The 27,292-nt window shown below is 40.2% G+C and overlaps 1 protein-coding gene across 2 annotated transcripts in view; it reads right to left on the reverse strand.

Annotated features, from left to right (window-relative positions):
* slc2a4rg (SLC2A4 regulator) overlaps positions 1-27,292 on the reverse strand; it is a 42,331-nt gene that overhangs the window by 12,390 nt on the left and 2,649 nt on the right. For both annotated transcript variants that reach the window (XM_083894765.1, XM_083894764.1), the window contains exons 2-6: positions 26,825-27,060; positions 8,929-9,029; positions 7,114-7,346; positions 4,538-4,638; positions 1,051-1,333 (exon numbers count right to left, since the gene is read on the reverse strand). In XM_083894765.1, the coding sequence (XP_083750891.1) occupies positions 1,051-1,333; positions 4,538-4,638; positions 7,114-7,346; positions 8,929-9,029; positions 26,825-27,060 (954 nt within the window). The remainder of the gene's footprint in view (positions 1-1,050; positions 1,334-4,537; positions 4,639-7,113; positions 7,347-8,928; positions 9,030-26,824; positions 27,061-27,292) is intronic.

The raw sequence follows: 27,292 nt of genomic DNA on the forward strand, positions 1-27,292 counted from the left end.
CAGCGTTTTGAGGCTTGGGAAACACTCATCGTCATCAACACCATTCAATAGTTTCGTTTTTAATAGAAAAAACTAACAACTAATACAAACATTTGATTATGAAAATAATAATTGGTTATGTTTTGTTGTCATTGTTAATGTATAAGGCTCATTCTGTGGCTATGAAACTCAAGGGAGGTCAACCTCCAAACATTAGCTTGTTTTTATGGTCAAAGACCTCCACGTTTCTGCAGAATGAGCAGTTTCACAGGTAAACCACACCCCCTAGAACACCGCGGCGCTGCTTCTACAACGCTGCTTCTACAAGACAGCTAACCGCTGTTAGCAGCAGCCCTCGTCGTAGCCCCAGAGTCACAAGAAACGGGGACATTTTTTTAAATATGATATTTTCTCTCTATGCTGTAATACTGTTCTTTATGCACTGTAGGAAACTGGAGAAGTTTCTCATAGATTTATTGTCACAGCTGCAGACGCCATGTTGGCAGGCAAAGCTCCTGAAAAATGAAAGCTTTCCAGCTTTAAGTGCTCACTCTGGACTTTAAATCCAGGAAGATTGAGCAATATATCAATAATATGTGCTTGTATACATTGTGGAAAGCTTCTTCTTCGTCTCTGTTTTTTGGTGTAGCCGCATCACAGTGCCACGCACAGGCCTGGCATATGTACTGCAGTGTTTTAGGAGTCATTTAGTAGGTTATGTGTGGATGAAGACATGACAAAGAAAGGGTTTTTGTTCATGTTTCTTTCGGTTTCAATGTCAATTTATTCAGTTTTTAGGGCCATAAATTGTCAGGGTAGTGTGAACAACTGGACTAAGCTGTGTTTTTTTTAAATGAAAAATTAAACCCACGCCACTGAGCAAACCCTCTAAATCAGTGGTTGCTGTCAGAATATAGAAAAGATGAGAGATTAGTTTAGTTGACAGGGACCACGTACAAAACCGGGTCTATACCAGTTAGCTAAATAGCTCATTTGCATCATGCTAGGTAAGAAAAGACAGCAGCTCATATTTGAAATCTAAAGCTCTTCCAGTATGGGAGGGCTCATTACCTGGTAGGCATGGTCAGTGCGGATGTGGCACAGCGTGGAGGGAGCTGACTGGCTGAGCAGCGTCGGGGAGGCGTGGCTGAGCGAGACGTTCACGCTGATGTGCTCCGAGTGAGGGACGACGACGTCTGCGAGCAGCAGCGGGAAAACCGGGGGAGGGCCGGCCGTGGTCGGGGAGGTGGGCGTGAGGCTGGACAGGCCCTCTGACAGGCTGTCCATGTTGACCTCGATCTCTGAGTAGTAGAAGTCCTCCTCGCCGTCGCTGTAGTCCGAGTCGCTGTTTCGTCTGCAGGAGAGAAACGCGCGAGTTTTATCGATGATAGTCGAAAATAGTCATGATATGGCAATAGCAATTTGCGACAGTCCAGTAGAGCTGCAACTAACGCTTGTTTTCGTTTGGTCCATAAAATGTCATAAAACGTTGATCAGTGTTTGTCAAACCAGGAAATGACGATGTTCTCGAATGTCTTTGTTTTTGTCCACAAACCAAAATGATTCAGTTTGAATGATTTCTTTGTTTATGTGGAGCAAAGAAACCAAGAAAATATTCACGTTTAAGAAGCTGAAACAATCAGAAACCTTGTTTTAATCATGAAAAAAGCTTCAAACCGATTAAACGATTAAAGGTGCAATATGTAAGAATGTGGCCAAAAACGGTTACTACATTCAAACTCAAAATACCGAGGTCTTCTAGGTTTGGTTTTCTGACGTAACTGGCAACCCGTGGTTGCTCGGCAGCTGAGACTCTACTGACTGCAATGATTGGTACACGGCGGTAGGTGGCGCCACATGCCAAAACATGATTTCAAAACATAAACATGATTTGCAGTCTGCAAAATATTTTTTTTTTAATGCAAATATTTTGTCTGTACTGTTGTTGTTGGTGAGGTCAGTTTGTTATATGAACATTATTCCTGAGTCTCTGTGACATATTAGGAGGATTTTATGGCCAGTAGCTTTAGATTTATTACATAATGCACCTTTAATTTAGTAATCAATTAATTATTAAAATTAAAGTGTTTATTCAGTGTTTTATTTTGAAAAATTGTGTGTGTGTGTGTGTGTGTGTGGTTGGGGGACAAATACATGCAATGTCCAAATATTCACATTCAAATCAATATATAAAAACATGATTTTTTTCATGCATTAGGTGTTTTCAGTGAGGTATTGTGTATATTTTTACTGTTGTTGGTGCTAATTATTATTATTTTGTTATTGTTGTTGGCGGTAGTAGTGATAGCAGTGGTAGTAATAGTATTGGTATTATATTATATAGGTAAGATAATGATAATATTACCAATATTAGTATTAGTATTATATTAATTCAGGATTATATTATTGTTACTAATGTTGTTACTTGTCCTCTCGGCTCAAGCTGGAACCACAAATACAAACTTTGAATCAAACTATTATTGTGCTACAGTATAAACAGCCTCTCTCTCCTCTAACTTCACTGACCGCAGCAGTTTTATGGATGCACAGCACAGCAGCACAGCAGCACTCAGCGCGCTGAAACCTCTCTCTTCTGCTTCCTCCACCACATCTTTATGTCGGCGATAGAGGACGATCTTAGGATCTTAGAAATAGTTTTTCCCTTTCACTACAGATCCATACGAGTGGATGCATGAAAGCGATCTGCAGCACTTACTCCACTGTGTATCTGAAACAATAATCGTCTGCAGTCATTAATCTGGTGATGTCTAATAAAGTTCCTCTATGGTGCATTAGTGTAATAAGCTAGGGCGAGCAACACGGGAGGATAGTTGAGTTTAAGACGCTATTTTGTCCAGCTGCAAATATTAGTCCATTAATCCATTATTAATTGTCAACCATTTTGGTTATTAATAAATGAGTTATTTAATTAATTAAGTAATTGATTAGTTAATTAATTAATTAATTAAGTAATTAATCAAAATTATTAATTAATTAATCAGCATTATTATTTAATTAATCAGCATTATTAATTACTTAATCAGTATTAGAAAATAATTAATTAGTATTAATATTTTTTTATTATTATTATTTATTTAAATAATTAAAACAAGTTCTTAGATGTTTCAGCTTCTTAATAATTATGCATATTTTCTGGCTTCGTTGCTCCGTATAACAAAGAAATCATATAACAACTGACTGATAAAACAAGACATTTGAGAACATCATCATTTCGACTCATCAATTTATCAATAATCAATGATTAATTAATGATGAAAATAATCAGCAGTTTACGTCTATGCCCAAAGTAACTTATAACATTTTGAAGTGTCCATAAGATCACAATTTTAACCCTAACCCTAACCCTAACCCAAAATAACACATCTACACAATAATAATCTAAATAGATTTTAAGATCCTGAGTAAGGGAACTCGGTTATACCACTTTATTAACCACAATCACAAAATGCAACCAGATCTCATCTTTACACTACATTTACACTGTTGTAAACCCACTTTTTTTGTGTTTTTTATGTTTTATTTTAACTGCAGCTGTGTGTGTGTGCTCCTCAACAGCAGGGGGCAGTAACAGCCAGTGCTTCTGCTGCTGCAGCTCCACAGTGAAGTGACAGTAACAACTGTGGAGGGAAACAACTTCAGTATCATTTCCTTCTGCACGAAAGCTCATCGCATTCATTTGGGAAAAAAAAGTTTTTGTAAAATTTTTTGAATATTTTTTGTTTTTAGTGTTAATTTTTTTCACCCTTTTTTCAGAGTAATTTTTTCCCCCGAAATATCGAGATACTTCGAACTCTCGTGAGAAGTGACTCCCATGGACCTATGGTGACTCCTACAGGTCCCATCAACTATCTGATGATATTAATATTATCATCAACTAATGATAATACCATCTATACGTGACTTAACGACAGGACTATTATATCCCAGTGTCTTTAACCCAGATCAAAGTAAAACTTTGATTAAACTAAACAAGCCGTCCATGTCGTTACCATGAAATCGAGCTCTCAATAAAGGAATGAATGCGTTTATTGTTTCAAAAAATCCTCTCTAAAGTCAGAAAACAAAATGATTTCGTAAAGCAGAACAAAATTACTCAGAAAAACGCATGAATACAGTGCGCTTCCGTAAAAACAAACTCAACTGTGTGTGTGTGTTCTTGTACTTGCGGCATACTGAGGACCAGTGAGGGTTTTTAACCAACAAAGTGAGGTCATTTTTACAAAGTGAGGACATTTTGGCCGGTCCTCCCTTTGTTTTCATTGAAATCACTTTACTCTTACTACTTTTTAACAGAGCTCCTCAATTTGATACAAAAACCTGTTTTCCTGCCCTGGTGTTTCACACACTTTTTGCTCTGGGGCTCCACCTGCAGACATGTTATGGTACTGCACCAAGTAGTTCTTTATAGATGTCATTCACGAAGTAGATATTTGTAATTGTGATGATTTATAAAGCAGCAAGTAGAGGAGTGTGTGTGTGTGTGTGTGTGTGTGTGTGTGTGTGTGTGTGTGTGTGTGTGTGTGTGTGTGTGTCTCACCCCAGGTGGACGGTGCGAATGTGTCTCTGGATCCCTGAGGAAGTGCTGAGGACCTTTTCACAGTTCTTCCACAAGCACTTAAACATCACCTTCATGGAGTTCTGAAGGACACAAAGACACACACACACACACACGAGTCACAACAAAGAAAACACGACACCACAAACCTGTGTATTTATCACTTATTTCTCCTGGTGTAGAACAGGAAACAGAGATTCTTCTGATAATGTTTCTCTGTGAGCATGTCAGTGTGAAGAGTAAAGAGCTTCACCAGGCTTTGAAAAACACACTCTACGCCTCATTAGAAAGCTGTTTGAGAGGCGAGTCTATAAAACAGAAACCACATCTGTATATTCATGCAGAAAAGAAGAAGAAGAGAGAGAGAGAAGGGTTTGATTTCTTTAAAACCATTGAAAGAACCACAAAGCACCATGGAAACAGCTCAGACACTGACATTTGCCAAAGAACTGGTGCCATTATGATGAAATCTTATTTAAAGTACACTAATTATATCGTTTGATATTGATATACATGGTGACATAAGTCAAATCAATCATATCTGGATATATATGAGATATGTATATATATATTTTAGTTGATTCAGGATTATTTTGATGTGCTGAATCCAAAAATCACATTGGTTTTGCTCAATCAGGTCAACTTTCTGAACAAAGCTACATATTTGTTGTTATGTACGGGTATTTTCACGTCACATGATGCAAAAGTCTTTTCTATTTCTTGCAATAAGCAAATTCTGAAGATTTTGCACGTGCCAACTTTTTGTTTTTCTTTATATTACAAGTGAATGAAATGGCTTCGACTAGAAGATCTTGCAAAAATAAGCCTGACTAAGTATTCTGCTACATCTGCGGTGAAGACACCATTGTTCCTAACAGGAATCTAGTCACAAGTTTCATAAAGAGTGCTTACCGTGCTTATTTTGCTATTAAATGTTGTATAATGTCACAAAAATGTCATCAATTTAGTCAGAAGATTGGATTTTTTCTAAATCAAATTTGCATAAAAACCTGACCTGATGGAAAATGGAGGTCATTTTTGGATTCAGTGGTGAAATCGGCACATACACCTTATCATGATATGATAATAGCCAAAATCTAAGACCATATCTTGTGTCTTATGACATAATATCTAATATAATATCTCTTCTTTAACATCTGGAAAGCAAACGAATGCCTCGTCACGTCTGAACCTGGTGAAGTCAGCGGTGATGACATCCATGGATACGTGAACGTGGGCGTTCAATTCTGAGGTCGATTCATTTTCCTGTGAGCAGATCTGTCATCCGTCATGTAGAGACCTGTGTCAATGCTGATGATAAAGTAGAGGGTGTGTGTGTGTGTGTGTGTGTGTGTGTGTGTGTGTGTGTGTGTGTGTGTGTGTGTGTGTGTGTGTGTGTGTGTGTGTGTGTGTGTGTGTGTGTGTGTGATTACTTCATTAGCTTTTCACAGCCCGCGGAGAAGGAGGGGTAAGAATCAGGAGAAGAATCTCTCCAAGAAACACTGCTACTCAGTTTATTTCACTGTATTCAACCCTCGCATAGATAAAATAGACATAAGAATGAATATAATATAATATAATGTAATATAATATACAATAGGGCAATCAATATATAATCTGTATTATATCTATATTATCATATCGTGATGACTTTTCCTCATTTTAAAGGCTTTTGCAGTGAAATACATTCAGCGTTGTTTATAAATTAAATATTATATAGTATATGTATGGTTTTAAAAAAATAAAATACATGGAAGTGACAAAATTGTAAAAACAAATAAAAGTAACTTCACAAAAAAATATTTTAAACCTAATTATTTGTGTTATAGTAGAATCTCTAACACTCTTCATTGAACATTAAAAGCCGAAAAAAACAGTCATTATCTAAAATAACTGGTAATTAATGTATTTTAAGCGTGTAATATAGATCATAAACAGTAGATATTTGTATTTTAGAGTGTATTTAAAGTGTTTTGTCACTAAAAAAAAAAAAAAAAAAAAACTTTTCTTGAGCCCAGGTAAGACACCTGTGTTCTGCTTTGTATCCACATATATCAGGATATAGCCTCAAGATATATCCATATATATTATTTATAAGCCATATCTGCCACCCCTACAGAAATATTGATTTGATATGTATATATAAATAACAAATGATAAAAAAATATATATATATATATCATGATAAGATTTTAGAATAGAATAGAAAACATTAATTAGCATCGGGAGACATTTAACTAAATATCAACTATGTATTTAGGTGATTTTCAAAAATTTTCAAAAACGGCCTTGAAAAAAAAACTAAACTTTCAAGGATTTCAAGGACCCGTTGGAGCCCTGGTCTATATTTGTACATATAATATATGTAAATTATGCGTAAAAGACTGAAGTTTGAGGGTAGTGTTAGCCTACCTAGCTCGGCTGCTGCATTGTGAAATATAACACAAAGAGTAGCTGAAGAAATTCAATAGAGGAAATTAAATTAAACATTTTAATTAAGTCTGAAAATGTTCTGATAAATGACATTAAAATAAATCAATCAAAAATACTCTCTCTACCTTTCGCTTCCGAGGTATTGGGTCCTCAAACATGAAGTGTGTGCTCTCTGTGATGTCCTCGTTGACGTCGTCGCCTTGGGACGAGAGCAGGAAGTTCTTGTTGTTGTCGTTGGAGAGCGGCGGGGACGGCGTGGAGGGCACCGATTGGTCGCTGGCGTCCCAGCTCCAGTTGCCGCTGGTCGAGCTGCTGTAGCTGTCTGATAGCACCTCTTTCCAAGCCCTGCTGGCTGGTTCTGGAATGACATTTAAAAGAACGTACGCTGTTGAGTTCAGATGAACAATAAAACAATCTCTGTATCCAAGCCCTAAACTGTGACACTGCGTTTGATATATATATATACAGCACATATACGTACATTTATCATATCTAGTATCTATGAGTAAATTGCAGGAACGTCATCTGTGTGTGTGACTGTTATTCGCATATCTCTCGAAGTGATGGTCCGATTGATTTCAAACTTGACAGGTGACTTTGACGCTGTTTGGATAAGGAATGCAAAAGATATCGTTAAATATATCGCTAAAAGAAGCACACACTGGCTTTCGCAGCTCTACTGTAGCCACGCCCCCTCTCACTCGCACAGCACTGCGGGCGACGTTCAGACTCCCTGAATGCGGTGGACCTGCATTAAAATGAGTCAGTTTTGGGGTTTTGCTAAAAGCGGTTTTCTTGCATTGCAGTGAGCAGATTTTGCAACAACACGCCAAAAAAACACAGGTATGCAGTGGCTATTCAAAGCTATGTAAAACAATGATGTGCAATAAACTGACACTTATACGAATAGCCCCGCCTACTTTGGACTGTCCCAACTTTAAACAAGCGATAATGGTTAGGACGTTTCAGAATCGCACACAACCAGCTACAGACAGACAGAATTCCATCTTGCCACTGTAATTGCCCTTCCCCCGCCTAAAGCTAATGTAAATCTAATCTAATCTCCTGCTACCTGTACACAGATACGCAAATCCATGTCACCTAATATCACCGTTATCAACTGTTACGTAACCATGTCGCTCAATGTTCCATATTTATTGTATGCCATTATGTCTGTATCAGTATGTTCTGTCTACATCACACAAATAAGAATGTCACTGAACTTTTGCTGTGTAACAGTAGTCACAATGATCACTACAAACCAACAAACAAATAAATACAATACTTGATAACAACACTGGCTGGACCTTTAAAGATTGCATTTGCAACCATAGGCTATATCATATATGTATATATATATCAATATCTGTCTATCAAAATGCCATTACTTGTTCAGACTGCATCCATGAAATTGAACTGCAGCTGCATGATGATTTGGCGCATGCAGGCATGTTGTCAGGCAGCTGTTCAGGAAGAGCCTAATTTCTGCTGTGGGGGGGGGGGGCACATTTTCAATATCAGGCGATCACATTCTCAAAGGGGCCAAAACTGTGGACATAAAGTACGACCGTGAAGTCCTGCTAGACTTCTGAAACTTAAGTTACAGTGCTGTCGCATGAAGAATCTGACTCGCTTTACTCGAGCGATGTGTGATTCTGGTCATGTGGAGCTTGATAAGCATTGTGTGAACTCATCTGACAGCTTTAATATTAAACTAAATAAAGCATTAACAGGAATTAGACCATCTGTGGTGATGGCAGCAGCCATACTTCAAACAGCAAAAGAAACTATACTGATGAGGCCGAGCGGCTGGTAAACAATAAATAAGTGATGATGCTACCGACTCTCATGCTAGCATGTCCTACTGTCCTCTGCTTCACCTCACTTATTCTACGTGAACATCCTGGATATATTTAACGCTGAGGTAACAGTGGTGTTACCTGTCGATGCAGACGAAGGGTAGAGCACCAGAGGGGATGTGGACAGTGAGGTCAGGACAGTGGCAGCCATCACCTCCTTATCAGCGTGACCTGAGGGCTTCCTGCAAACACAAACACAGGCGAATACAACGTGAACAAACAGACGCTGAAAAACACGTGCGGATCACCCACGCGTTCTCTTGTCCCGGTGTCACCTCCAACCCACCATCGATCCAACTATTTACACAGCTATTTTGCTGCATATGTGTTTGATATCAGTTTAGTAAAAACAAATAATACCAAAAATTGTGGAACTTTAATAAATATATTGAATTTTATTTGAAAATTATTTAATTTTCATGAGACAAAAGACTATTTTAGTACAACAAGTTTTTTGGAAGTGTGGTTGTATGAGATACGGCCACACTGTCAGTGTGTACTGTGCTGAATGTGCTCTGTACACGGTGCAAGGGTTTTCTAATGGGTAACAATGTGTAGAGTGTATTTATGATTCTTATATTATATTATATTATATTCATTGAAAAAAAAAGAGCTTTTCCTTCAAAAATAAGGACATTTCTAAGTGACCCCAAACCTTGGAACGGTAGTGTATATGTGGTGTACGGTGGCCCTGAGGTGCGAAACACAAACGCAAATCACACAACACAAACACAAAAGCATAAAACGCGACAAAACAGTAACTCAGAACGGGAACGCAAATCAAAAAACACAAAAGCAAAAGCGGCGTTTTGTGATTTGCGTTTGTGTTTTGCACCTCAGGGCCACCGTACACTCTTAGAAATAAGGGTTCCAAGAGTGTCCTTCTACAAGCCCTTTCCCGAAGAAAGGTTTTTTTCAAAGGTTTCTTGGTAACACTAATGGTTCCAGTAAGAACCATGTTGATCCAGAGAACCCTTTAAAACCACTTTCCTAAATAAAGGGTTTAAAAGGGTTCTTGGTGGAACCCTCCAAAAGGGTTTTAGGTGGAACCTTTATAAAAAGGTTCTACCTGGAGCCAAAAAGGGTTCCCCCCTTTGAGGACAAGCCGAAGAACCTTATATGGTTCTACTTAGCACTCTCATTTCTAAGAGTGTAGTGGTACATAATAAAACAATACTATATGTTTCTCTCTAAATTGTAAGGTCAAATGTGTATTTTTAAGCCATTTTATGAGTTTAAAGCATACTTTTGGATGTGGTGAGTCACTTTTTTTAAAAATGTAATTATGTTGACCAACTTGACCTGGCAGCACACACATGCACACATGCACACATGTACACAGTGAGCTCATGCAGCGCCTCAGTGTGCAGTGTTTTCTCGCTCTAATTAAAACGCGACTGGAAGAAGCAAAAGTACGATTTTTGCACTGGTTTGATTTTTGCACTCCTCAACTCTCGCTCTCTTCGAGCTGTCCTTGAAAGTTAAACATGGGGGGAAAAAAAATATGCAAGGCACGGCCAAGAACTCGCCCACACACATGCACACACACGTGCACAAAACCACACACACACACATGCACTCACACACACACACACACACACACGCGGGTGTATCTTCTCATGTGAAACCCTGTGCAAAAGCGAGCTAGTTTGCAATAAATGCTGCAAAATGTTACATGCATGCCCAAACCAACACACAAAACAAGACAAGACAACCATTGTGCACACACAGACACAGACACACACACACAGACACAGATACACATGGTCTGCAGCTTTAAGAGGTCCATGATGTCCCGCCCCCGGACTTCTCTACTACACAACCAGAGTAAACTGGTTTGAGGCGTTCGCTGAGCCAAGCCCTGAGCCCTGGCAGAGATCCACTCTCAGAATCTCAGAGCGCTCACTCACACACACACACACACACAAACACATACTTCTGGAGTCTGTGTAACACTTTACAGCAGCCAGTGTACGTGTACGTGGTCACACACTCGTACGTATGCTGTAAGATGCTGTTATGATGTTTGTCTCAGCTGGTGGGAAAGCGTTGAATATGAGGCAAACAAACAGATTCTGAGACAGAGATGTTCACTTGTGTTTGGTTGATTTCTCATATTGTGGCGTGGACCAAAATCTGTGTACATGGGTCACATTAGGGGGACGTGCTGCTTGTCTCGTGGACGGCGACAACATTACGAAGACCAGTTTTTTGGACGTGCGGTGGTGTGAGATACTGACACAAGGAGCAGATGGACACATGGTCGCTCACTCTCAGTGTAAACACGACAACCAGGAGGAACCCGAGGGGGAAAAACCATACTTCAGTTACTTGACTAAAGGCTCGCCTAATAAAATACAATATCCTAAGAATGTACACGACATTTCAAAAGTTTAAGGTCTCTTAGAAATGTCCTTATTTTTGAAGGAAATATCCACACAGCTGCAACACAAGAGGAGTAGCAGTCGATCCACAAACCCACAACACAAATAAAACACGTGCCCACACACACACAGACACACACACACACACACACACACACACACACACACACACACTGTCTGCATGGCAGATAAAGTGATAACAAGATTAGCCGTGTCCTGTTTCAGTCATTAGCCTTGTTTTCAGCGCTAACCAGGGCCAACCCGGGACAAGCTCTTGATTTATGGACCCGCCGCCTGTAATTTTTTACACATTTCCGAGCTGTTTTTGCTTCTGTGCGTTTCCAACGCGGACGACACCGCTGTCAGCTTCGCTCTGGAGATAAAGAAACAACCCTTTTTAATTCTGCAAAACACGTGTTATGAGTTAAAAGTGTGAAAAACCTCGTTCTCCTCATGACTCTGTCACTCACACACAGATACCAACATTAATACACACACCCCCTGCCCACCCAACACTGGCTTCCCAAAATGGAGCTTTTTTCTTTCCTCTGCTGCACGGCACAACCATGGTTGTCCACTGCAGTTTCACTACAGCTGCTGCTATTGTTTAAAGGACTCACATTATAACCTTTTTCTCCAAGCTAACCTAGTTCCCTGGTGTCCTAATGAACATGTCTGTGACATGCTTTGGTCAAAATAGCAGTTCAGTCACTCTGCCAAAACAACCCATGTTCAGAACGCTCTCTTTAGAGGGCCTGTCTCTTTAAAATATGCAAATGAGACACAGGAAACTACGTCAGCGTCCCTGAGGCTAACGGCAGCTAACAGCAGTTAGCATTTGGAAAAGCCTTCATTTGCCGACTCTAGCCGGCACATTGGCGTCATATATAAAATGTAAATCCTCTGAGGCTGGAAGTTTGTGTAGAACTCTGTGCTGCACTGTGCAGCCAAGAATAGAACACTTTGCAGACTTCCGCTCTTCAGGATACTATTGCCCTCGCCTGCACTCTCGTTTTATCTCCTGTACTTGGACTGAGGAGGACGACAAAAACATGGCTGAGTCATCTTTTTTCACACTTTGCCGACTCATAGGGCCTCCAGAGCCCCAAATATAAATAATAAAATTATGAAAAAGTTGATTTCTGTGAGTGTGTGTGCGCAAAGGCACACGTTCTCATTCCCGCTGACAGTGCTGCAGCTATTCTATCTGTTGCTACTACGCTAACCAACTGATGTTTATGTTAGAGACCTTATTTTTCGCTCACGTAACGTACACATCAGTGCCTGCAGATACTGTAAATGACAAGGTCCTCGCTCTGTGTGTGTGAAATAACTATGGAGCCATTAAACCCCCATGGCTAATGAGTCACTGCACTGACACAGCAGTAAATCTGCCTACTGCTTTGTTTTCAAGTGAGTTCAAGTCAGGATGCCTTTATTTAGTGTTCAGAGAGAAGCCAATGGTGAGTTCCTGTTTCAATGTGTGTGTGTGTGCATGTTTTGGGGGTTTCATGGTTTTCCGGCATCCAAATCTGGACTATTACATGTACTTTTCAGTCCAGACATGCTTCATTTATGACATGTTTGACAGTTGACCTGAGGAATATGTGTTTTAGGAGAGGTGTTACACCAAAAAGAGGCAGTGGCAGAGGCATCTTTTTGTACTGCATTACATTATCATGAAAATTATTATTATTATTTAATATCAGGGCTTGAAGTGGAAAAAAAAAGTGCCAGTTACTCCCATTATCCATCTATATATTTAAATATTTAGCCTAAAAACTGGACTTGGTGACCTGTTATGATGCTGTCCTATCACCGTTCACCCTTACTCTCGCGAGAATGGGTAAAGTCGTGCACCCGGAGAAATGATTGTTAGAAACTAAACAGAGTGCCGGTATGCAAAAATTAAAAAAAGTATACAATAGCGTTCAAAAGTTTGGGCCCACCTATGCAATTTTTTGTGTTTTTCCATTAAAAGTCCGACTTTTATTCATCAAAAGAGTTGAAAAATTAATAGAAAATACAGTCAAGACATTGACAAGATTAGAAATAATGATTTTTATTCCAAATAATCATTTTGCCCTTTCGTTAAAGAACCAGCAAAACTGTTTTCAGCTGTGCGAACATCATTGCACAAGGGTTTTCAAGGGTTTTCTCATCATCCAATAGCCTTCTAACACCATTAGCAAACACAATGTAAGTGCTAAGTACAACCATATAAGGTTCTTCGGCTTGTCCTCATAGGAGAACCCTTTTAGGAGGGTTCCACCAAGAACCCTTTTAAAATCCTTTATTCAGGAAACAGGTTTTAAACGGTTCTCTGGATCAAAATGATTCTTACGATATGTCATATCAAGGGTTTTCTCATCATCCAATAGCCTTCTAACACCATTAGCAAACACAATGTACCATTAGAACACTGGAAATGGGCCTCTATACACCTATGTACATATTCCATTAAAAACCAGACGTTTGCAGTTAGAATAGTAATTTACCACATTTACAATGTATAGAGTGTATTTATGATTCATTTTATGTTATATTCATTGAAAAAAGTGCTTTTCCTTAAAAAATAAGGACATTTCTAAGTGACCCCAAACTTTTGAACGGCAATCTCTACAACTGTAGACACAAGAAATCCGTTTTGTGAAAGGTGTCAATCAGGAGATAAATATATAGCCCCAGCTCTTTAAAACACACAAACAACAGCACACTCACAACCATGCACACTTTCTTTCTCGTCAACCCTCCTTCCTCAATGTGGCCTGGGCCAAGAACCCTCCCCTCCTCCTCCCCTCTGGCATTGGCACAACATATGCCCGGCTTGTTGACTTAAGCCGAGCCCAGGCACAGAGACAGAGAAGCAGCAACAACACACAGAGAGAGAGCGAGGAAAAAGCGTGAAAATGACATTCGTATCTGTGCATTTGTTGTGTAATTAAAAGGCTAAGATGAACAGTCCATCATTTACTCCACATTTGTCCAGTCCACACTCTGACTGAGCGTTTCCACTCTCGCTCATAAGAGAACATTTGGAATTGGATACTGTAAATAAGGATATGATGCCACTGTGTGTTGCTGTAGCCCCTCAGACACACATACACAAATACACACACAAACACACACACACACACACTAACACAACCCAGAACTATAGTGGGCTCTTTGCTGTTGTTGGGTAGATGACAGGGCCTTCCCTCTATATTTAACACATCACTTCTGCTCCAGTTACCATCACAGTCCAGAAATCCCTCGGATCCGTCTGCTTTTATACCACATAATGAGCGCAGTGCAGAGCAAAGGTCAGGCCCAGGCGGCCAAGGAGAAAACGACTCAAACCAAACACAACTTTCCCTCAACGATCTCAAAATGTTCCTTCTTAAAAAATGTTTTCCATAAACCCGGCAATACTTCAGGAAACGTCTTCATCCACACTACATGCTGGAGTACATATGCCAGGCCAGTACGTGGCGCTGTAGTGCTGAGTCGGCACTAGCTATCGCTAGATTACGATTAACAGTCGTAAGAGTAAAGGGAGGAGAGAAGAAACCTATTTTCAAAGAACTATAAAGCTCACTTGTGCATCAGAACTGGTCATTTCCTTCTTGAAAAGTAGTTTATGGTTATGCCACAAAGTAGCTAGATGTCTCGCTAGTCACTTTTTTGTTCAAAAGTCGCTAAATATAGCAACAAATTCACTTCCCTGGTCCATTTGCTGTATGTTAACTTTTTTATTATTTTACAGTGCCACTTTCAGGCCTGGAGTATGTATTGCAGCGTTTGGGGGCATTTTTTTACGGAAACCTTTCCAACATGACAAAGAAAAAAGACTGTGTACGTTTTGTTCTGTTTTGTGTTGAACGTGGCCTTCGTCTGGAGCTTCTCCAGAGTGGTTCACAGCTAACAAACGCAGCAGCGTAACCGCAAGAGAATCTCTGGAGGAGCTTGATAAGGGGAAGAAAATGCTTAGCTTGCAAATGTTGGAGGAGCATTCGCTCACTCTGAATCATCTAGAGCAGGGTTCTTCAATCCTGGTCCTGGGAACCCATTGCCCTGCATGTTTTAGAGGTTTCCTTGCACCAACACACCTGATTCGAATGTTCAGCTCATCAACAAGCTCTGCAGAAGCCTGATCATTTGAATCGGGTGTCTAGAGCCTCACATTAACTCACATGGACATTATCTGGAAGCTCTAACACACTAACAGGGAGCTGACAGGGGAAGTTCCAGAGAATGCACAGACTTCAGCACACACAGACCAATCAGACCATGCAGCGTTTGCTGCGGGAACCCTCAGCAAACGCTCAGTGTCTCCTGGTGGTTGTTTTTAATCATCGAGGAGGCTCTCGGTCGAACTGTAACCTCACACATTCCACCGACTGCTTAAAAAGGGGCTGATTTTATTGGGTTGAAAGAAAACATGGACAGCATGGATTGAAAAGGGGGCTGCGCTGCATCATAAGATGTTTTATTTTTAATTGACTGCCTGCAGAGTTTATTCTTTTTATATCCGGGTGACTCAGCGCTGTGCAGAATTTAATATGGACGTCTAGTTTTCAGCAGGGACGTCCAAATAATCTCTGCTCCCTCCTGTGAGGCCTCAGGAGGCCATTTTATAGAGCAAGTATTGATCCAAAACATCACGGGTGTATTTGTGTCACCCTGTAACGACTATATCATACAAGTATGCATGCATAACCAGCTGTGTGTGTGTGTGGAAGTCTAGATATGACATCTCTATCGCGATAAGGATGACTTTTCCTGGTTTTAAAGGCTGCAGCATTGATAATCATCGTGTTTTTAATGTTGAATTTGTGAAATAGACTTGTCACCGCAAAGGAACATGTGTCAGTAAGTGATTCAAAAAGTTGGTAAGTTTAATAATAATTTGGTTTTAAATTGTGTAAAATTCATTCTCTGCACACACACACACACCAGGGTTAATATAGTTAACTCACGATTAATCGTGAAAATAATCGACAGATTAATCGATTGCGAAAATAATTGTCAGTTGCAGCTCCAGTTATAGCACTTCATTTATGATAATGTGTAAGTTTGGACTGTATAGAGTGTGAACTTTAGCAGTGCGTTACGCTAAAATCAAATCATGGCTAGCAGAGCTGTAACTATTGATTATTTTCATAATCGATTAATCGTTTGGTCCATAAAATGCCAGCAAACGTTAAAAAACTTTGATCAGTTTTTTTCAAACCTGCAAATGAGGATGTTCTCTAATGTTTTGTTTTTGTCCACAAACCAAAATGATTCAGTTTTAATGATTTTTTCGTTGTGTGGAGCAAAGAAACGAAGAAAATATTCACATTTAAGAAGCTAAAACGATCAGAAATCTTGATTTAATCACGGAAAGAAGCTTCAAACCGATTAATCGTTTAATCAGTTAATCAAAATAGTTCATTTAGTAATCGATTAATAATGGATGAATAGTTCAGCTCTACTGGCTAGAACCTTCTGCTCAGTCTCTGCTCAGGCAGTGAAATCCTTGGAGAGGCAGAGGCTGTTGGGCAGGAGTCGTGTCTCTTCAAGGTTTGGCGGTGAGTGTAACGGCTTATTCAGGTCCAGGGACAAACAGCTCTCTCTTCCTCTCAACTCTCTCTTGATGCTCAAACAGCAATCTGGAGCCTTAGGGGCCGTCAGAAACAAGGGACTGCTTTGTTCTAAGGTGAAAGAACAACAAAGAACAGCAGAGAGCGAGAGAGACACACACAAAGGAACCATGATGCCATCTAAGGCGTTTGACTACTCATGTCTGTTTTGTGTCAGCTGAACAACAAAAAGGTATGAGCTGTGTTTCATGGTGAGGAAATGTTGACACAGCAGCAGTAATTATCAGTCTGACGACACAGAGACCAGATGATGACTCATCTGTGTGAGCCTCAGCGCATCTTCTCCTGACCGTAACCAAGCATCGGTACACTCTTAGAAACAAGGGTTCCAAAAGGGTTCTTCTACAAGGGCTGAGGTTCTACCTGGAACCATTTGCTTCTGAAAAACCCTTTCCCGAAGAAACACTAATGGTTTCAGAAAGAATATTGATCCAGAGAACCCTTTAAAACCCCTTTCCTGAATAAAGGATGTTAAAAGGGCTCTTGGTGGAACCCTCCAATAGGGAGTCAAAAAAGCCGGAGAAGGGTGTAAAAGCGGATTTCCACCGGGCACGTTACAGCCGTGGAACGCCAGCGATTGTTGCCGATCGCTTCCATTCTAATCAACGAGAGCATTTCCACCAGGCGCGCTGCGGCGCATCTCAGCAGCGTCCCAGAAGCGGCTCGCCGCACCGCATCGCTATCGATAGGTAGCAGTTCTATTTTTGCCGTTGCCGTTGCTAAGTAGCGCCAAGCTCAACAGAGCAGATCGCACCAGACAGCAAATCCGACACAGAATCAAAGTAAAACACTTCCGCCCCCCTTTCAAAATAAAATCGCAACTTCACGTCAACATTACATCGTAACCGGTGCGACCAGGTCAATAGGCAATTGATCAGAGCGTCTCGGGGAGTCATAATGTACGACGAGAGACTGATTGTTGAAGTGGAGAAACATAAAATCATTAATGACACCAGATCAACAGTTCTTCCCCGTCGGAGAATGAGAGAAGCTGTGTTGTTGTTGTTTCGATGTCAATTGCCAACCCGATACCGATATCACAAACCTGAGTTTAAAGGGTTCTTGGTAACACTAATGGTTCCAGTAAGAACCTTTTTGATCCAAAACCCCTTTCCTGAATTAAGGGTTTTAAAAGGGTTCTTGGCGGAACCCTCCAAAAGGGTTTCAGGTGGAACCTTCGTAAAAAGGTTCTACCTAGTACCAAAAATTCTAGGTTTTCCTATGGGGACAAGCTGAAGAACCTTATATAGTTCTTCTTAGCACTTTTATTTCTAAGAGTGTACATTATGAATGAATATGTTTGTTTATAAGTTAGTGCTGGAAAAGGTTGGTAAACTGAGGAAAGAAACATAACTACATGACAGACAGATTATCTACTGCAGTGTCATCTTTTGTGTTTACAGGATTTAATCTGTTTTGGATTACAGTCGGATTTGGCCTAAGTCCTTCAAACAAAGGGGGCAAGAGAAATGGAAAATGGGATGTAAAGATTAATAGATTAAAAAAAGAATGTGTGAACATGGAAAAATAATTGAGTTAGACTTTGTAAAAACAACTAAAGAGTGAGTGACTTTTATAAACACATAAATAACTTAATAGATAGGGAGATTGAGGGAGTGATAACAGCCGTGGGAGGAGTTTGATGAAAATGTGAAAGAAGCTGGTGAACGGTGGGGAACATATAGATTGATTGAAGGGCAGAGAGAGCGAGTCGACTGTGGCATATCTAAATATCTAAATGCTACTGAGGCAGAACGGGGGGGGGGGGGGGTCTTATGTAAGTGTCTATTACTGTGGCTGAGCAAGCGATAAAGAATTTTACTGCTGCGGTGCCAAATCCACGCAACAGGACTTTTCTTCCCTCTTCATTTATGGCTCTGTGTGTGTGTCTCTGTCTCTCTCTTTGTGTTTGTGTTAACTCCTTTGACAATGATATGAATGTGACCGTTTGTATTTAGAGGTTACACACAACTTTAGATTTAACATTTACAACGCAGCAAACTGTTGACAGACAACTCCGTTTGCCTCCTCCTCTCCTCTTCACTCACTTCACTTCATCATAGAGGTTGATTAATGTTTCATCAGGGCATTGAAAAGAGTGAGTGAGTGAGTTTATATGCATGTTAAAGGTCCCCTATTATGCAAAATCAACTTTTTAATCATTTAAATACTTGTATTTGGGACTCTGGAGGTCCTATCAGTCGCCAAAGAGTGAAGAAAGATGACTTAGTCATGTTTTTGTGGAGATAAAACATGCGATGCTGACTTCCGCGCTCCTTTGGACGTCACAAGACGCTCAATTCCTGGAATTGTTGTCTATTCTAAGTTCAAGTTCTATTTTTGGCTACGCAGTGCAGCACAGAGTTCTACACAAACTTCCAGCCTCAGAGGATTTATCTGTGCACTGGATACATGTTATATATGACGGCAATGTGCCGGCTAGAGCCTGAAAATGATCACTTTTGCAAATTCTAACTGCTGTTAGCATTTGTCCACGAAGTCCGCGAAAAGCTCTATTCTTGGCTCCGCAGTGCAGCACAGAGTCCTACACAAACGTCCAGCCTCCGAGGATTTATCTGTCCACTGGATACATGTTATATATGACGACAATGTGCCTGCAAGTGATCACTTTTCCAAATGCTAACTGCTGTTAGCGCCCAGTAGCCTCTGTGGCTGATGTCATTTCCTGTCCCTTAAGTTTCGTTTTACTTAACTTGGAGAAATAGGATATAATATGAGACCTTTAAAAGTCAGATTTAGTGACTAAAGGTCTGACTAAAATCAAGCTAGTCTTAGTCAGACTAACACACCTGGATAATGTGATTCATAGTCCGATTACTCCCTGTGCATACACCAAAATTTCCTCAAAATTTGGACGGAAATTAACACAAAACAATACAGAACCACAGCACCATTCATCTCATGTCTGTTTGTTTTTCTGTGAGGTAACGGTCAACAGGAAACTGATTCAATATGCTACTAGCTTATAGGGCTAGTGTCCGAGTCGGTAGTAATCTGGTTGTCTGTCTTAATCGGACTATGGTTGTCCATCCATTAGCCGGCGCTTCTAAAAAAGACTGAATAGCCTGCTACAATCGTCTGTGGTTACCAACCGTCTGCCTATCACCTAAGCTCGATCCTGAGGTTGACTTAAGCCCAATTTATACTCCTGCGTAAGTGCTCTGCGTAGGCTACACAGAGTCTTCTGCGTCTCCGGGTGCACGGAATATTTTTTAAGTGTCCGTCACTCCGTCAAGGGACAACGGAGACGGCAAGAGCTGCGATTGGTCCTCAGGGACAGGCCGAGCGAAGCTGCTCTGTGCCGGCTCACAGTGAGCAGCGAGCGTCCAAAAGAGGGCGGAGCTGAAGACCGCCAACTTCGTCGCTGCCGAACTATAAATATGTCATATCATAACACACACAGCACATGTTTAGACTCTAAATGGCCAATTTCTCGCCTCAAATTATCTTAAAACTGCGTTCCGGGACACAGAAAAGTGACAAACGGCCGCTGTTTCAACAACAACAGTCTTTCTCCCTCGGACGCCATTGCTCACTGTAGCCAAAAGCACAACAACCTTGCGCAGCGACCCCTACTGATCGGGCGGGAAATTGCAGCGCCTATCCGTCACCACGACGCAGAAGTATAAAGGCTCGAGTGGTCTACGTGGTGACGCAGACGGATAACGCATTACGCAGTCGGAGAAGTATAATGTGGCCTTTAGCGTGACATGCCAGATGCCTGCTCGTGTCCTGATCTGACCCGAGCTCTTACCTCCACTCCCCCTCTTTACATAACTCCATTCACAGAGGGTGACCTTTCACCCCTGCATATGTGTGTGTCAGTGCTAGAGCCGTATGGTCTGTAAGGGAGAAGGGGAACTGAAGTGAAGCGAAGCTGCTGTACAAAGAAAAACACAAAAATAACTCTTATCAGGAGGCCATGTCATTATTTTGGATGTGGTTTAAACATCTCTGCTGTTCTTCTGACTCTGATCGTCAACACTCAGCTGTAATCACAATCACAATCAACTTTATTGGCCAAGTTTGTGCAAAGAAAAACAAGGAATTTGACTCCGCTTAGCTCTCGAATACAAACAAACCAAATAAATAAATATATAAAGTGTGTGGTCCTGCGTCGCATCTGTGCTTTATCAGGATTAAAACGGTGAATATTGGTCACAAAGTTTGTTGTGTCTGAGTTTTTTTGTTTTTTTTTTTAAATCAAGTCACATCCGCGTCTGGAAACATGGCTTGTAATATTAAAAAAAGCTTATATTATATCCAAGTTGAGTGTCTCATTAAGCATCCACAAAAGTCTGATTGAAAATAACTGTTCATAACCTCAGGAAGTGGCAACAGTTAAAAAGACAGATATTTTGAATTTGGATGAAAATTATTTCTAATATGTTTACAATACAATAATTTTAATTTTTTATATTATGTACATAAGACCCTAAATTACATAGTTAGAAGACTTTTGTGGATTTGGGTTCCCAGGGGCTTTAAGATATTCTATTCCAAATTAAATGTTACATGTTTGCAATAAAACCAGTGAAAGGGAATGGGGGTCTACTATTATTTAATTACTGGTAAAAAAAAAAGTGTGGGTTAGAAACAATGGAATTGCTCATAAATATGGTCCAAAAACACAAATAATGTATTCGTCCATCAATAAAAATAATATTTAGCTTGTAATTCACTAATTTAGTTATTTAAATGTAGTTTTTAAATTGTGTTAGCAAAATCTTATTTTATTCTTACCTTCAAAGTTTTTTTTAAATTAATTAACAATCTTGAATCTTGAAATCTTGAATCTAATTTACTCTCTATTGTGATTATTTTGAATAATTATTTCTGAATCACTGAATCCTTTAAAACCAGAAAACATCACAAATACCTTATCACGATAATTAAATATCCAAAATGATATCTTGTCTCATGTCACGATATAGATATAATATGGATTTATTGCCCAACCCTGCACTAGGTCTGAATGCACTTCAGTGAATGTGGCTCCTCCTCCTCCTTCTCCTGTAAAGTCTTTGCCCAGACTTGTCTGAAAGGAAACTACTTTACACCATTTGTAAAAAATGACAACAAGGTGTGAATGCAGTGAAACTAACACCTGACAAACACGACGCGGGTGTTACAGGAGTTCATGTCAAACACACAGCGATATAAAGGGAGGAGCTTTTAGAGCTGAGGTCTCTTTAAACATCGTCTCATCTCCTCACACAAACGCTCAACTACATGCACACAGCATTTCATCAAAGCCTGCGATGACCCACAGCCGCCACAGCCAATCAGAGAGCAGGACTGGGTGAAACCTGAATTCAACACCAGATCATGACCGAGAAGGAGATGGTGCAATAAAAGCTCAGCTGTCAAAGCTGTCGACAGGAAACCGCGCTGAACTACTGTAAGGCTCGCATCACTTCCCCCTGTGTCACTTCTGCTGTGTCTACAGAATAATACACCAAAACCAAAGAAGAAGACGTTGAGCATGGACGTGGGGGCACGATCGCTGTGTCCAAACCTTTATTTTTATATGTAGCGCTGACACAATTAAGCGATTAATCAGTTTGAAGCTTTTTTTTCCTGATTAAAACAAGATTTCTGATTGTTTTGGCTTCTTAAATGTGAATATTTTCTTTGTTTCTTTGCTCCACATAACAAAGAAATCATTAAAACTGAATCGTTTTGGTTTGTGGACAAAAGTAAGACATTGGAGAACATCGTCATTTCCAGGTTTGTTAGCATAAAATGGAGACCAATGTCCAAACTAGTGCTAGGCGACTGACCGGAAAAATACACGCACGTGACATCATGTTTACGTGACTCCCGGTTGTTAAAATGAGTCTCTAAAGTAACGCTAAAACTTTAAAAACAGAGGCAATCATACGCAGTATACAGGTACGCTGGTTATTTGTAGCGCTGCTCTTGTCGTTTCATAAACAGACCGCTCCAGTTCGACTGTAGGCGCGATAACGGCGCTAAAGGAGCTAATGCAGCTAACGGAGCTAACTGGTAAGCGGTGTCGCGGCACTTAAACATGGTATCACTTTATTTACACGACACTCAGAGATCATCATTGAATTATTGATCAACGCCGCCAACAACAATGCTTTGCTAACCCTAGCTTTTAGAAGGTTTATCTGAATTTTAACAGGGTCTCATCGGGCAAAGTCGTGTTCAGTCTTGCGCGCTCCCCCAGAGACACGACCACACACACATCATACATGACCAGTGACACGTGAAGTCCACGTGACAATGGGAAAATGAGGAAGGAAAGGAGAGTAAATGTGGTGTTTGAATCCAATTATAACCATTAAAAGGCCACACCTATGAACATGAACACCCACACCCTTTTGTCTTATGTACATTTTTATTTTTAACATCAAACACTGCCTCGGGGCAACGTTTACCCATTTAACAAAGGGCAGGGTTTGTCGTACGACGCTGCCTCTGTGTGTGCTTCGAGCATGAGCTCCAGCTGGAAGCAGACAGTAACCAACAGCTGTGTGAAAAGAAAGGCAGGGGAGCTGAGGCAGTGTTTGCAGACTCTCCCCGTCCTCTTTACTCTTACATAATCACTTATCAGTGCAGCAGGGTTGTGTTTTCTGCCCTGCTCTGTGTGAACGCATATGTGCATACGAACATGTATGAAAGTGTGTCATAGTGAAATCCTACTTTGTGAACAACTTCTAGTTCTTTAAAGTTTATTTCCTGTATTCAAATTTCAGTAAATTCTCTTTTTAAAAAAAAAAAGAATTTGTAACCTGAAACAGAGCCAAAATAAAGTTTTATGTTGTGACAGCATGACCTGGAGGGGGCGTGATTGGGAGGAAACGCCCTGCTTGATCTGAACACCATGTTCGAACATAAGGATGCCTATGTTCCCATATGTGATTTACGATGATTATCTATTTTGTACAAAAAAAGAGAAAATGTACATCTACATCTGCTGTAAGGCTGAATGATTTCGATTCAATATCTACCCTACCGTTCAAAAGTTTGGGCTCACTTAAAAATGTCCTTATTTTTTAAGGAAAAGCACTTTTTTTCAATGACTATAACATTAAATGAATCATAAATACACTCTATACATTGTTAATGTGGTAAACGACTATTCTAGCTGCAAATGTCTGGTTTTTAAATGAATATGTACATAGGTGTATAGAGGCCCATTTACAGTGTTCTGCACTCTTAGAAATAAGGGTTCCAAAAGTGTCCTTCTACAAGGGCTGAGGTTCTACCTGGAACCTTTTGCATCTGAAAAAAACTTTTTTAAGGCTAACACTAATGGTGTTAGCTCCAATATATATAGATATAGATATATCTATATATATCAAGATATGACATATCGTAAGAATCATTTTGATCCAGAGAACTGTTTCCTGAATAAAGGGTTTTAAAAGGGTTCTTGGTGGAACCCTCCTAAAAGGGTTCTCCTATGAGGACAAGCCGAAGAACCTTATATGGTTGTACTTAGCACTTACATTGTGTTTGCTAATGGCGTTAGAAGGCTAATGGATGATTAGAAAACCCTTGAAAACCCTTGTGCAATGATGTTAGCACAGCTGAAAACTGTTTTGCTGGTTCTTTGACGTAAGGTTAAAATTATTAGATAGATTAATTTGAATAAAAATAATTGACTTGACTATATTTTCTATTCATTTTGCAACTCTTTTGATGAATAAAAGTGAGACTTTTAATGGAAAACACAACAAAAATTGTATAGGTGAGCCCAAACTTTTGAACGGTAATGTAATTGCAATTATTTTAACAGGAATTGCGAAGTTTTTTTTTGTTTTTTTTACTAATTTTCATTAGAAAAACATATTTAAAAGGATTACTGTCTGATATTAGTGCAGATCTGTAAGAAACAAACTCTTCAGTCTATAGAGCTGTAGCTGCCTGCGATTTAAAAATTGCAGAAGGCTGTATTGCCATTTTGATATCATTTCGATTAGTTGTGCAGCCCTAATCTGCTGTAACATGACATTTCTCAGTCTTCAGAACTTTTGAAGACAACAAATGGCGTTCAATTGGATTTAATTCAACTCTATGAACCACTGGCAAACGCCTAACCCTAACCCAGCACAAGTTCACTGCACTGCACAGGAAACACATGCATAAGAAAACACAACAAAGGTTGTGTTTTTGCTCGTCAAACCGTGAGCTGTTGACATTCACGAGCCTGGCCTGTGAGCGAAGGGTCAACAGGGACAACAGTGTTGGACCAGAAAGAGTCAAGGAAGACTCTGAGAGATAGACGATTACTGGAAGCCTTCCAAAACGCAGTTCTTCTACAACGCCAGAAACAAAATATGTTCACTCGTCAAGTGATGGGGTAACAGTCCTGGCCCTCGTCTCATGCTCTGCTTCTCTCAGGGCAGATTTCAAAACTATTCTGGACAGAATAGCAAACATGTGGTCAGTTGACCAATACGCCCCCACGCCGCTCATGACCTAACCACTGCACTGCTGTAGCCAGAAGGTGAATTCCACTTCCAGTCCAGCCTCTGTTATGGAAAAACAGGACTGGAGTCAAGTATGAAAATGTTGAAATGTTTTGAACGCCGCAAATTCACTGGCACATTTTCTCCCGGGGGCCGAGTTTGCACTTCACAAATGTCCACGTTGATGCTAAACATAAAAATGTATTGCAGTCAAAATACCATGACACTGATTGAAAATTAGCCCAGTCTTAACTGTAATCTTCATTTACAGTCCAACATTATACGCTCCAATATATATATATATCATGATATGACATATTTATAGTTTGGCAGTGAATGTTGTCGTAGGTGAAGAGGTCCACATTAACTTGACCTGTCCTATTAATTATCCGCTGGCCTAGAACTTGAAATAAAACTCTTTCTGTGTCGCGCAAGGCAGTTTCAAGCTAATTTGAAGGGGGAATTTAGAATTTAAAAATGCAGTTTGTGTATCAAGATTTGACATATTTATAGACATATTATGGTCGTCATTTCCAAATACAGGGTATATGCAGGAAACCTGAAGTTAATTTCACCATTTTAAGACTTTTTCAAGACCTTCTCAAACTATTTTAAGACCCTATCGCCGCATATTTGTCTAACGAAAAACAGTTTTAGCTTGCAATAAACTTACATTTTCCCCACGTCTGACGATTTTGGAGTTTATTTCGCGCTACACATCGTTGTTTTTAACAAAACTGGGGAGGCAAACATATACATTGATGCATACTTTTTGCGGTCAAACTCTTACGGACAAAATTTAATACCTCATGAAATTGCGATTAAGACTTTTGAATACTTTTTAAGGGCATTCATTTTCCCAAAATTGGTTGATCAACTTTTAATACTTTTCAAGACCCCACAGACACCCTGAACTAGCTAAAAAGCCACCAGAACTAGCGGAGCGAAAACAAAAAAAACACCAGATTGTCAGGTTTCTGTCTAAAAGTCGATTATAGTTTAGATGATCATGAGCAAGTTTTTTTGTTTTACTTCAGCTTGTTCTCCAGCTGCCCTTTGACCGGGAATCAGCGTTGTGCAAATCGACGTATTTTCCGTAATCGTAATAGCCCAAAACTGGTGTGTTATATTGAGAATGAATAAACAAGAAATAAGAAGTGGAAGTAATACAGGGTTCACAGCATGTTGAGCTAATGGGAGCAGGTAAAAAGCATTGAAAGACCCTGGTAAATTTGATCGCTTGAACTTATAAGGAGGCTCTTCAACATGCATTCAAGGAACCTTGTAAATGTCATAAATTCTGCAAAAAAAACCATGCGGTCCATCCATCCTTAACCACACACCCCAGAAACGAATGATGTGGTCACACCGTGAATATTTAGACGACATCCCTTATTCTTGAAGTGATGTCTCATTCACTTGTCATGCAACACTGACAAAACACAGCACAAGCAAAAGATAGAGGCACAACAGTGGTTGATGGTTGAAAGCCTGTCTGTACCTGTTTCTGGGGACAGGGATGTGGGAGGAAGGGAGGGGCTGTCTTTCTGTCAGCGGTACATGTTGCACTTGAGCTGCCCTGAAGCCGTTGGTCAGCTCCGACTGTTTGCCTGGGTTGCTGATGTTCAGATGCTTGAGGCCACCCGGTAGTTGCCCATTCATGCCGGGGCAGTGAGTGGGACTGGCCCTCTTCAAGATCCCAGTGGAGCCAGTGTCATTCGGGTCTCCCACACCAGTCTAGGACAGAAAGCAAGAACACCATATGAGTCCGTCCATCGGACGCAAATGGACACCATCGTCTCCAACTCAGGGAAAAAATTACCAGTTGTCCCGACATTTTGTGGAGAACACGTCTGAAAATGGTTTAACGATGCAGGGGTTACACAAACTCTGAATCATCAACCAGAATTATTGCTTCTTTATGGGAGAACAATATCTGTTTAGTCTTTCAAAGCTTGACATGCATCAG

The sequence above is a fragment of the Microchirus variegatus genome (genome assembly GCF_963457635.1).
Source record: "Microchirus variegatus genome assembly, chromosome: 9".
NCBI lineage: Eukaryota > Metazoa > Chordata > Actinopteri > Pleuronectiformes > Soleidae > Microchirus > Microchirus variegatus.